This window comes from Cydia fagiglandana, chromosome 8, assembly GCF_963556715.1.
Source record: "Cydia fagiglandana chromosome 8, ilCydFagi1.1, whole genome shotgun sequence".
Classification (NCBI taxonomy): Eukaryota; Metazoa; Arthropoda; class Insecta; order Lepidoptera; family Tortricidae; genus Cydia; species Cydia fagiglandana.
The window spans coordinates 2590210-2604018 of record NC_085939.1 but is presented as its reverse complement, the minus strand read 5'-3'; the positions used below and the strand labels follow the sequence as shown (position 1 = coordinate 2604018).

The 13809-nt window shown below is 37.9% G+C and overlaps 1 protein-coding gene across 1 annotated transcript in view; it reads left to right on the top strand.

Moving 5' to 3' along the window:
- The first annotated feature begins 2703 nt into the window (after positions 1–2703).
- The window catches only part of LOC134666899 (uncharacterized), a 183515-nt gene continuing 172409 nt past the window's right edge, over positions 2704–13809 (top strand). The window contains exon 1 of the mRNA XM_063524204.1: positions 2704–2949. Within this exon, the coding sequence (XP_063380274.1) occupies positions 2718–2949 (232 nt within the window). The 5' untranslated portion in view covers positions 2704–2717. The remainder of the gene's footprint in view (positions 2950–13809) is intronic.

Below are 13809 nucleotides of genomic sequence, written 5' to 3'. Positions count from 1 at the left end.
CAGAACTGTATTTCCATTATTTATACTTTTTATTCAACGCTGAACACAGCCCTCCGCGCCTCATTTTCGGAAAACGCGCGCGGCGTGAAAAAGCGAGTACGTAACATTTTAAAGGTATTAAAATATTCACTGAAATTACGGCCCAATTCGAACTTTACATAAGACACGTTAATTAATATATCTAGAAACTATATGGATTAGATATGTCAGTGTCAAATTTCACGTTATTTCGACCTAGAATCAAACGTTTCTTTAAACAAAAACATCACTTTTGACACTGACACATCTAATCCATGTCGTTTCTAGATCTATTAATTGACGAATCTTAAAGTCCGATTCGGGCACCTAGTAATGTAGGTATATGATATTTAAATAACCTTAAATCTTTATTTAATGAGGTTTTATAGGCGAAAACTGTTAATGTAATGTATATAGGTATTGTTATTGTTAATAAAAATAATATCAACTTTAAATCTTTATGATTCCTAGCTCTATGGAATGTCGGCGAATCTCTAATGAAACCTCCTCTGTTTATTTAGTCTATACGAAATGAGAAATGAGTGCAGCTAGCCTTAACAATTGTTGCGCGGGCCCCGGGCTCGATACTGTTTAACGTTTTATTGTTACATTCATATAGAAGTTGCCATTAAAGCGCTCACTTTTTCGAATCCATATTTTGAAATAAGTACCTACTCGTATTTTAGTGTTCCGTACCTACATGTAAAACTTTGTTCACGGGACACTTATGGGATCACTTCGGTCTTATTTATAGGACAATCAAGATTAAAAGTATTTGGTCTATCAAGTCTTTTGACAGTTGAACTACTTACTCACTGGTATGCAGAACGGTAAAGGATTTTTATTCAGTACCATTTTGTACCTTTGTCACAATGACAATAGAACGAGGTCCTTGTTAGTTCAAGTTACGAGGTAACAAACGCACACTGTTGCGACCTGATTTCTAGTTAATAGATTCCAAAAAATCGACGATGTTCCAACTCTCCTCTGTCACAACTCAACTCGGTCTCCCCTACGCCAAAATAATCCTTTCAACTGAAAATGGCAGGATATTCAATTTGTACTGCAAAAGTACGAGAAAACTTTTGCATTACGAGTAGAAGGACCGCATTTAAATATTAACTTGGAGAGAACATTATAAAGTCTTATCAAACTGCACAACGGGACTTAATCGCGTATTTAAGTTTTAAGATTTACCTCCGACGTTTCGAGGACGGCGTTGTCCCCGTGGTCTCGGAGAAGACTGGCTCAAGTTGACATCAACATCTTCTAGCCGCGCGAGTTTTTCGAACTACCCGCACTTGGTCTTGTTTATCAGTTTGAACGTTTTGCGCACTAGGGATGTCACTCTGTCGACACACAACACTAACGATATTCGATTTATCGACTGTCGATATTCGTTTCCGCTTACATTTACTAATGACTGGATTCCATGTGGATGAGATCTTAAAACCCTCGTCCCGATTAAAATTGCAATGTTTTTTTATTTCAATGGCTTCCCGCACTTTTCTACTGTAGAAATGGCGATCCGTGGAGAGGATTTTAGGGTTATGCAGCTCAATCCAGTGGTTTGGTCCTGACTCCAGCAAATGCTCAGCCACCGCAGACTTGTTGACCTGACGATTTTTAATAATAATGTTTAATAATCGTGAAAGTTTAAACCAGTGTATTATAAAGTCTGCTATTAAATGCGGCCAGTCTATCAACCAAGGAAATAGCATACACAAAGTGACGGGAGAGCAAAGAGAAGTTTGCAGTGAAACTAGCTGAGTCAATAGGAGAATTGCGGTCCGTGCTGGTAGGCCGCGCCGCGGGCAGCGTCGCGCCGCGATCCACTGGATTAGGCCCCACGCACGCCCGCCAACTTCCTATTTATATTGGGTCGCTAACCAAACAACTTGTAGGCTCTTTATTACAGTTGTTCTTTTCCGTTCACGACGTCGTTACCGCTTCGATAAAATATCGTGTCGATTCTTTGTTTTGAGCAGGGGCTTACTCAGCCCTTCGTGGCCGATAAGGTATTTATTAAACGAACGTTTCCGTTAACAAACAATAATAATATGCTTTTGTATACTTACTGAAGAAAAAGAAGATTGTATAACAATTTCTTTCGTGATAAGAAATATTGCTGGTTTTCGATTTAAATTTGTTTCGGCAAATACAGTCTGTTATTTTCAACTGTTGCTATCGCGAAAAAAAATTGTATTCCTTATAAACATCGATATCTGAGTGTTGTCGGCAAAAACGGAACCCTTATAGGATCACTTTGTTGTCCGTATCTCTGTCCAACTGTCAATCAAATACTATGGTCTGATACCCCTTGGAGCAGTGAAACGCAATCTAAAGATAAGGCCATTCATGCTGCTCCGTTTATGGCGCATGTAGGTAATGGGACCTAGAATTATGAAATTCCTATGTAGCAGATGTAAAGAAATAATCCACTTACCGAAAATATGCAGTTGCATTACAAAATAATTAATTCTTGTATTCTTGGGATTAGTTGCCAAGCGGACGCCAGGCTACCATGAGCCGTGGCAAAATGCCGGAATAACGCGAAGAAGATGATGGAGTAATTTAACCATAAAATTAACCATTATGATAACAATATTGGACTGATAGCTGATATTGCCTGTTTACATTGCTTGGCTATAATTTAATAATTTGTATGTTGTTGTCCACAGATGCTCTGATGAAATGGCATGAGCACGACTAGGATGGAGCGGGCCGGCCGGCGCAGCAAGGCCGGCTCGCTGAGCGGTCTGTCCGGCGGCCTGGGCAGCGCGCCGGGCGCGGGCGTCCGCCGCCAACGCTCGCTGGAGTGGGGCGGCGACCGCTACAGCAGCAGCGACGATGACCGCCCGCCGCAGCCGCCGCCGCTCGCCGATAGAGTCTTCGCTTCGCTTCTTGCTCAAGCCACGCAGCAGTTCGATAGTAAGTCATCTACCGTACTCACTTAATCCTTAGTGCTTTATCCGCAGCCTGCAAGACTACAAAACGTGATTTGTTTGTAGTAGTAGTAGTAGTAGTAGTAGTAAACTCTTTATTGTACAAAAAGACATATTAAAAATAACATACAATTAGCAAGAAGTACAAAGGCGAACTTATCCCTTTGAGGGATCTCTTCTAGTTAACCTTTGAGTAGATGAGAGGAGAGAGTGACAAGAGGGTGACAAATGCAGCAATGTATTTAGTTTTGTTAATTAATTCCAAACCAAACATATGTACTCTCTTCGTAACTTATTTCTAAGTATGTAGGTATAAATATGTGGCTAGCTTACGTGTATAAGGAAAATAATTGCAAAATGCGAGCGGTCTGCTCAGCTAGCCGCGAGTTGAATGACAATCTTATGGCCTTTAATATTTGTTCAGCGGCCGCTACGGACTAGGATCAGCTTAGAATTTGTTATTCACCGAGTGACATGGCCGAAGGTCCGTGCTGAGCCCCCAACAAGTGGGATCATTAGTGGAGCCTGCGGGGAGGGGCGGGCGGCCGGCGAGGGGGAAGGCAATTGATAGGGGAGCGCCCTGCGGTGAGCTTATGAGGAAAACTTTACACGTAAACCCGACGCAGCCTTCACTCGTCGTCCTTCTGCCATGACAACTACGACTTGATGAACTCATGCGGGATACTTAGTAATGTTATAAGTAGGTTTTTCCATTTTTATTCATATGAAAGCAATACGTTTACATTACATACCTTATTTAATCGATATTCTCAATCACTTTCGGAATCAAATATCGTTCGTTGGCCGATATGAACTCTTATCTGAAAAATAAATTACGTAAATACGAGATCGGTAATATAAGGCTCCATTCAATTACGTTCAATTTGTTCCTGTCGTATCGAGACTAAAGTCTCATGTAAGTATATTATAGGTAAGCGTCAACAAGCTACGCTGAAATAAAATGCCTGTTCATTGCGCTGTACAATGCAAATGGTTTTGTTAACGTTCCTTATTGCAAGTACGTGATTTTAGTTTGCGATTTTTAGGGTTCCGTACCCAAAGGGTAAAACGGGACCCTATTACTAAGACTTCGCTGTCCGTCCGTCCGTCCGTCCGTCCGTCCGTCTGTCACCAGGCTGTATCTCACGAACCGTGATAGCTAGACAGTTGAAATTTTCACAGATGATGTATTTCTGTTGCCGCTATAACAACAAATACTAAAAACAGAATAAAATAAAGATTTAAATGGGGCTCCCATACAACAAACGTGATTTTTGACCAAAGTTAAGCAACGTCGGGAGTGGTCAGTACTTGGATGGGTGACCGTTTTTTTTTGTTTTTTTTTTTGCATTATGGTACGGAACCCTTCGTGCGCGAGTCCGACTCGCACTTGCCCGGTTTTTTATTAACTAGAGCCCGACATATTACTGTTTGCATCATGTTTCCTTCCCATCTATTCCAAATATAACTGAATTTACATTATATTTGACTTCTTGTTTTTTTATTATCAGACATCGTACATTTTCCAGCGTTTTTGGTGCAGCGGAGTGGTGTTAACGGAATTGGTATGAATAATTTCAACCCTAATGATTAATTAGCGTTAATTACGTTAATATTAACCTTAGTTTACCATTTCAGTTGAAATTATTTATACCAATTCCGTTAACACTACTCTGCTGCACTAAAAATGCTGTAAATATACGATGTCTGATTATTATCATACTTAGTGTCATTTTGTTTCAAATCGTTACTATTTTGCACGCTAAATTCTCTAAAATGATGCTCATCATTCGTATATCACTATCACTAAAACAGGGTGCCTTAACAAAGCTTAATGTGATTCTGTGATAACAGCCTTCCTGAAATTGGGAGCACAGTCCATTGCAATTTGGACCTTACACTTCATACGCAGACGTCACATTCGATTGGTCGAACTTGTCGATAAGGTATCGGTAAAGGTTTAGTTAGGATTATGATGGAAAGTCGTCTGTCGAAAGGTATTCGTATCGATGAGGACAAACGCAGAGAACACTCGGGGAAAATCGACGCGACGGTTAGGGCGGAATTTAACGGTATTATAGGTATAGAGCCCTGTTTTAGTACTATTGATGTAAGTAACAATATTTAAATCCTTAAAATTAAGTCAAGGAGCTGTGTTTAGTTCACAGATTTTAAGGACTGGTAAAATAGTTTGAGCTTATTAACCGTATTTTTTTCTGTCAACTTAGTTAAGGGTTAACTATGTTACAAAGTAATTTGTGTAAAAATGCTTTAATTACATAGGTAGTATGATTAGTGTTATAAAAAGAAAATCAATGATATAGTTTATACGAATTAGACTCTTTAATTATATTACTTAATGTTTTTGCATTTTAAAGGTTTATCATAAAAATGCGCAAGGAAAATAAAACGAATTATCCAGTGAATTTGATCGCAAACCGATCGTAAGTCACATTACAGGTTTATTAAAAGTAGAATCATTATTGATTCGATTTAAAGTTCCGTTGAAACGTGATCCTTTTACGGATCCTTTCCTTACGTTCACCCTCTCACCTTTGCCCCGTGTACGAACTCGTGTGAATGAAGGAATGCGTCGGGGTTGGCTGTAACGGAAATGACTTTAGCGGAAGCAGATGCGGACGTGAAAGTTTGCTTCCACACGGATGTGATGAAATACGCTCAATTGACGTTGAAGTAAAAAAACATCTCAAAGCAAACGGAAGGCGCTCAATTATTAGCCTGAAACGTGCATTCAAAATGTAATAAAATCTATGTTAGTTTAATTTAAATTTTACTAAAATAATTTTATACAAGTAAGGTCAAAAATATGATATCTAATTTTTTCTCGAAACCTGTTAACTTGTCGGAATCGTATTTCGAAATAGGTAGGCATTTCCTTGTTACGCCCAAAATGTACTAACATATTTAATAGCACCTAGTTTCTAAGCACGTTATTTAAAATATCGTTAGATGGTTTAAAGTCGGTCCGTGTTTCATATTTCATGACACGCGGGGAGTATTTACCATGTAACGAAGGAGGCAACATTATCATAAAGGTTCTTGTTATTGCGGCTCAGATATTGCACGCCCTGCCTTTCATAAAATATGCGGTATCCAAGCTTGCCTTGCGCTTTAATTACAAGAAATGTTGACTATCTTTGCTGCGCTTGATGTATACTCAGCTTCTAAATCTTTTCATATAGGTACCACAATATTAAAACTACCATCTTTATGGTATTGTTTATATTATAATAGTAACAGACTCGGACTTTGAACTATAAACCATAGTGTACTTACGTATCATTTTAGTCCAGTGGTAAAATAGTCGTAAGTCATGTAGTTTGAATATAATTATATTAATTTTCTAGAGTGGCCCAAACAAATTAAGTGTAACCAATGACCGTGTAATTCCTATGTATATGCATATGAGTAGATAACTATCTATAGGTATCTACGAGGTGGCGTGTCTCGATTGTTCGTAGGTAAGCCGTAGCTAAGTTGCCCTTCTTTTTCTTCATAAGTTTAAAGAAAGTAGCCCAAGAGCCTGAATACTTATCAGACAAGCCGATGGGAATCGAGTTCTATAGGCCGTCCGCCACTGCAGTTTGTGTATACCGGGTGTGGCCTGTAACACGAGCAAATAATTAAAACATAGATTGTACTCCTCAAACGGTGACACTTTTGTTAAACAACTTTAAAAAATTATGAAGTATATAGACTCCCTATTTTTCATACAAAATAAATATTATCTTCAATGGACGCCATCGCCACCCCACATCATTGTGATTGACGTTGCTTGTCACGCCTTAACATAACAAAATTCGCGATACATTGCGTCTTAAAATAAACTTTAAAGTGTATTAAAAATCAAACCATAAGTTATTTTTAAAAGTTGCTGTACAAATGTTGGTCAGTATGAGGAGTACAGCATATACAGTTTAATTTTTTGCTCGTATTACAGGCCACACCCGGTATATTTAGTGTACTTAAAAATAAAAACGTTAACTGTAGTATATAGTGCCAAAGAATTAGAAAACTAACAAAGAAGATATCGACCGTATTGTGTACTTAGCGGTAGCTATGTTATTATACAGTGCTATGATAATGTTTATGGTAACATCGATAACAGGCATGTCGATATTTTATTTTGTCAATCCATTTATTTTGACACTATAACTTATATGTCTGTTAATTAGTGTTGTCGTTACCGGTCTAATTAACGGATGCATATTATCAGCCCAAGCTCACGTGGACAAGCATCCGCAGTTACATTGATCGGCTGCCAGGCCATGCATTAAAGCGGCGCAAATATCATCGCTCGGGTATATTAATTACGTCCGTATGGGTAATCAGAGGATAAGCTCGAAATGCAAAGTCAAAATATTTATTTATTAGCATCCGTTTCGCTGCGCATGTACATTTTAGCGTAATGTTTTATTGTGTCTTTGTCAAGCAAAGCAACAATTAAGTTTAATAAGTCAACAAAGTAACTTTTTCAAATCATTAAACATATTATTAACATCATTGAGCGTACAGGCACGCTATTTTATTTATTTGTATAAGGACGAACCTATAAAGGAAATCCAACATTTGTATTGTAAGTACAAATGTAAGTATTTATAAAGTGCGTTGGGGTAACTACGAAAATAAGGTAATATCAAAACTAGCCGAGACGCCACTATATCAGCCTTCCCACTTCTAAGGGTCTACCGCCAAAAACGGAAATTGAAATTTCGTTCTGTGTTTGGTGAAATTCGGTTTTTCGCGGGAGGCCCCCGGTCCCGGCGCATGCATGGAAGCGCTTATGCTGGGAACCAATTCCTAAGTTAATTGTAATTAAATCTGACAACATGTAAGGACTATTGAACCCATCCCATGTCATATAACTCAGGAATCTGTTAGGTTACATCTTTGTTTCATTGTTTTAACGTTTGTTAGTTAGTTTCAATTGAGTAACCCTACAACAATCACACTGTAATTTTAAAAGAACATTCAATTTTATCCTACGGCGGTGGAAATTCGTAATATGTATGTAGTTAATTACTTTCGAAACAATCCCAAATTAACTCTTAGCATCGTAAGGATTATTTCATTGATTGTGAATTTTGTCTCCAAACACGAACACACTTTACACACTAGGTACCTACCCTCCCCACTCTCCCACAGACATATCGAAAATACCCGAAAGCACCTTGCGTTGTTTGTCGAATAGCGAACAGTGTATAATTGCCGCCATTTATGGTTTCATTCAATTAGCTGCATGTTTACAGTTGATGTACCAAATGCACTAGCACGCCAACATGACGGGCGCGTTGTACATTTGTAAGTTGCCATGCGGAAGCTGGACGCAATAATTCCATGTTCAGTCTCCCGTAAGAGTGCCCGTATAATGATCGTGACAATGATGGGAAATATGGTGATAAAAATTAATTTAAACGGCTAAAATTAATTTTTACACGATTTTCGATTATGGCTGAATCCGAGTGGGTCTGTGCCTTCGAATCCAAACCTGCCAAAACAAGACAATATGGCGGCCGAATGTTTGAAATGTCACCGTATTTAAGAATGATTTCGCTTAAAATTAAGTTTTTTCTTCGCAAGTGTGATGAAAAGCATTGTATGTAACATATAGACCTCGTTTACAAAATCTCGCTTACCCCCCTCGTTGCACAATGTACTATTGATTACATTATTTGTTAACTTACACTCCTTCCTAGCGCTATCCCGGCTTCTTATGGTTCAAGCAACTTGGGTTCTCAAGGGAGTGAACTAATTCCAAGATTTGACGTATGCACTAGTTTTTACGAAAACCACTTGAATCTGACTTAACAACCCATAGAGGAAATTAGGCCTCATTGGGATTTATTCGTTTTCCTCATGATGTCTTCCTTCACCAAAAAGTGATTTGGTAAACTTGTAAAGGTGACAGTCCATTTCCAACGACAGCTGCATTACTGTTCATTTTATGTACTATGGAAATTGACAATGACAGCGACGCGTTCAGTACCGGTAGTGCAGCTGCGGTTAGAAACGTTTCGTACATAAGGGTAAAAATCCGAAAGATTTGGTCCGAGTTCGGGTTCGAACCCGCTACGTTTGTTCCCGATGTAGGGGAACTTAGGAAACTAGGTATTATTAATTTATGAAAAGAGTAACTCATTAACTACACTGTTAATACTGTTATTAATTGTTATCACTGTTACATACTACGTTTATCAATATATGCATTGTTCCAACCGAATGTTATACGACATTCAGGCATTTTTTTTTTGTATAAATGGATAAATCGCGTGATACTGAGTAAAAATAATATCAAATTTTCCAATTCTTAATACAGAAATTGGAGGTACCATTTTAATAGAAATGCCTAATTATGTCTTTGGTGACCTAGCTCGGGTCCCAATCGTATGACCGTACACTATAAGAAAAAAAAACCGACTAAGTGCGAGTCAGACTTGCGTTTCTAGGGTTCCGTACATAAGTCAGACTTATGCTTGACTGCACATTTCTAATAGGTTTTCCTGTCATCTACAGATAAAGAACTATTTTGTGTATTTTTTTTAGTTTTAATTCAGTAGTTTCGGAGATAAAAGGGGGGGGGGGAATGGAATATTTTGGCTATTTTCTTAAATAACTTCGAACCTATGTACTTTAAAATTATAACAAAAACATGTCCATCTTTGGGTCACTAATTTACATATATGTACCTTTCAACTTAATTAATTGGTCTAGTAGTATCCGAGAAAATAGGCTGTGACAGACGGACAGACAGACAGACGCACGAGTGATCCTATAAGGGATCCGTTTTTTCCTTTTAAGGTACGGAACCCTAAATACACTAGTCTTCAATTATAGCTAATCATAAAATCAAAAGCGCCCTCCAGATCAAAATTAAAAAAGCAATACGCCGCAGGCAAATTGTAAACCGAGATTGGAAACCATAAGGCGGTGGCTAGTTTCCATTTCATTTCGTATTTTTCCTTACACAAACGATATCGGTGGTGTTATTAGAGGCAAGGCCGGTAAGTACGCAATATCTCCGCCCGCTCCACAAGAATCTTCGGCGAGGCGAGACGAAGCCTCCTGTACCAACCCGTGGCTGTAAAAGGCTCTATGTATCTATAACCTTCATATATACTTACTCTCTTTCTGCTTCAAGTGGCAGCGTTATTGCATGGAAATACTTCGGCGTGCAACTTCATTGAGTCTCTTCCGTATAAAGGTTTCTGCGCAATGTTCCGAGGTTATTGTTTTTCAAAAACGGAGTACTCGTATTATATTCCTGGAATCCGAGCAGTTGGTTTAAGGTTGTTATTCACCTAGGTTTGTATAATTTTTAGCTTTCACACTTTTTTTTCCTATCTAAAAATTGGAAAGGTCAATGGAAGATCTAGCATGTAAATGTGAAGGTATATATGATTTTGAAAACTTGTATTAAGTATATTTTACAGGTATTAAGTACAACATCATATCCGGATTTATTGGTACGTGAAGTAAAAAATAAATATGATTAATGGTGTCTGCGATAGGTATTTTTGTAATGTCATGGTTGCTTGACGTTAAAATATACTGGAACCTATGAACTTTGTAAGAATTTATTGCCTTTTACTTCTAGAAAACGTGTTGACAATATTGAGTCACTGTGCTTCGGAAGTTAGTCATAAATACGAGTTAGGGTTGATCCGGTTGATTGATTGATTATTTAGTAAAATTTCTATCACAGTTAAAGTATAATAATCATTAAATTAATCCAATACTTACTCGTAATTCAACCTTCTAAAATATTAAGTACATATGGTTAAAACCTAATCAAATAGTTTTTTTTTTCATATTATGTACAAAATATTAAGGCATAAAATATTTAACATATTAATAATTATGCAAATTTTCATGTTTGCTTTCGCTTTCTATTTCGCGAACGGGTTTTCACTTGCAACGTCTTTAATTTTCATTGTTTGTCAGCAGGTATATACCTTTTATTTCGCATTAAGATACCTACCTTGTCGGCCATTTTAATTGAGATAAACTTACCTGCCGCCTTAATACAGAATATTGCAGAATTATTTTGTTTGACCGAGGCCGATTCGAACTTTGATGTCAATTTTATCTTATTAACTAATTAGATTACTTAGATTCGAGAGAACTTACATTCGCCGCGATTCGGGAAATGAATTAATTACAAATTCACTAGATATGAAATAGTAAACATATGTGACGTTCCACGGAAAAAGGTACCATTGTCCCGGCTGAATATTGGAGCGGCGTTAATAATAGCGTAAGCGCCAGCCGCCATAAGGTATCTTTTGCTGTGGAAAGTCACACATCTTTTCTATTTTATATCTAGTGAATCTCTTTAATTTCCCGAATCGCGCCGATTGTCTTGTCAACAAAAGGAATCAGTACAAAGATAATGTACTGTGTGCAATATGTATGTACACTTCGGCATTATTGTGGCCGCTCGCGTCAATTGTAAACAGCATGGCCGAATAGCGATGGCGCGGCAAATGGATCCATTTATTTAGCTAAAAGCTTTTGCCGCCGGTGATATGTCATTTGTACTGTGCATTGAATGATGCATTGTTAAATATCTTAACACTAGTATTCTATAGTTTACTTAACACTAGTTTTAACACAGGAAAAATAAACTTAAAGATCTAGTGGGTATTATTTAATGGTCTCCTAGCCTATCCTGCTACAAAGCAGGAGGTCCAGAGTTCGGATCCTGGTAAGGGCATTTATTTGTGTGTTCATCACTAATATTTGTTCCTGAGTCAAGGTGTTATAAACATGTGTACCTATGTATAAGTACGTATTATATTATTTAAGTATCTAACTAAGACAACGACGGACCACGCACAGCCTAAACCATTCTGAAGGATATAATTATTCAAAAATTTAAATAATACTTAAGGTTACAAATTACAATAGTCAAAGGTCTTTATCTTAAGAATGAACTAATTTAATTTATTGCTAAATGAGGATATAACAAAATTGTGAGCTTATGGTGGTTGATACTAATATGCAAGAAAATCCTTTCATTCCATTTCGCCAGTAAAATCCGTGGCGTGGGGTTAATGTATGCACTGAGTACTCATTAAAGTCACTATCTAATCCAAAAGCTCGTCTGCCCTCGTCAATTGAAGCTTTATGTGGCTCTGTGTAGTAAACTACTACGCACTGGTAGTGGTGGCATGTAAATAGTTCTAATAACAGCAGGATCTCCCCGATCCCCGAAATAAATAAATATATATACAAGAATTGCTCGTTTAAAGGTATAAAATAAGGTACATATAAGTATCTTTTTTTGTATTTATTAGGTAGTAGCACAGATTATATAATAGTTCTTACGAACAGATACTTATCTCTCAAACAAAACGCAAATACCTACCGTTTTGATACCTACACAAAAATACAATGGAGTGACCTTCAACGCGCCGCTCCCCGCACCGCACGCACAGGCACAACGCTAGGGTTGCTGACGCTTAGAAATGATAAATAAATACCTACTTAAACAGCGGAGTGAAATAAAAGGAAAGCTAAATCATAAATTATACCTAATATTCCGATTATGCGTTAGTGTTTGCGAAATAGTAATTTTAAAATGTCATATGTCCCTGCAGTAACCGCAGTGTTAACGCCGTTTTATAAACCGCGCAATAATCCCAGCAAGAATTAGTTTTAAAACTTCATGTAATTTAAAACCAGATAGAGATTAATGTTACACAATAAAGAAAAATAATAGAAACACCATGAATAAAGGTAATTAATTATAAGTTAACCAGAGCAAAAATGAGTAGACACTTTCCGGTGTAAAGTTAACTTACTGTCGTTAAAATAAACATTTAACAAAATAAATTAAAAATTTGCTACCTATTTCAAATAGATAGATATCTAAAACTATACATTTGTCATACATAATAAACATTACATGTTTAATTAAAGAAATTCAATAGTAGGTAGGTACCTACTACGTAGCTTGTAACTATCGAAAAATTGTCAGTGCGGCGCGCGGTGACGTGCGTATGTGAGCGCGCGTGGCAACCAACTGGCTTGCTTTTCTACCGTGAACGGGAGCAGATTCGTAGGTATAAATCCGAGCTCGCGCGGAGAGTCCCATAGGCCTGGTAGTAGTAGGGTTAGGTAGTAGTAGAAAGGAAGGGGTTTGCCCAGCAGTGGGACAGTCTAGGCCTCTAGGGAATAGTGGCATACTATATAAATATACGGTATAACAATTACATAATATACATACTTAAACTCAATATTTCAGACTTAATTTACCAATACTAGCATTAACATTCTGGGGGCCTAGCCAAGATGACAATCGTTTGCAGAAAACGAAACGAAATTTCATTGTATCTCTATCATTCTTTCATATTAGCGCGATAGAGACTGACGGCGCGATTCGGGAAATGATTTAGAGATTCACTAGATATGAAATAGTAAAGACATGTGACGTTACACGACAAAAGGTACAATTGCCGCGGCTGAATTTTGGAGCGGCGTTAATTATAGCGTAAGCGCCAGCAGCCAAAAGGTACCTTTTGTCGTGGAACGTCACATATCTTTACTATTTCATATCTAGTGAATGAAGTGAATCTCTAATCATTTCCCGAATCGCACCGTGATAGAGTTTCGTTTCGTTTCTCTGCGAACGGCTGACAGTTTGGCTAAGCCCCCTGTACGCCGGCTGCAAGGAATACAAGTCGTACTGTAGCGCGTATCCGCTATGTTCCGGGCTTGCACCCACCGGCCTACGACCGACGCGACATGCGGGCAGCCATTGCGATTGTACCTATATTGCTGCAGATAAGCCGACCTTCTATCGAAGCACCTACTATGGCCAGTT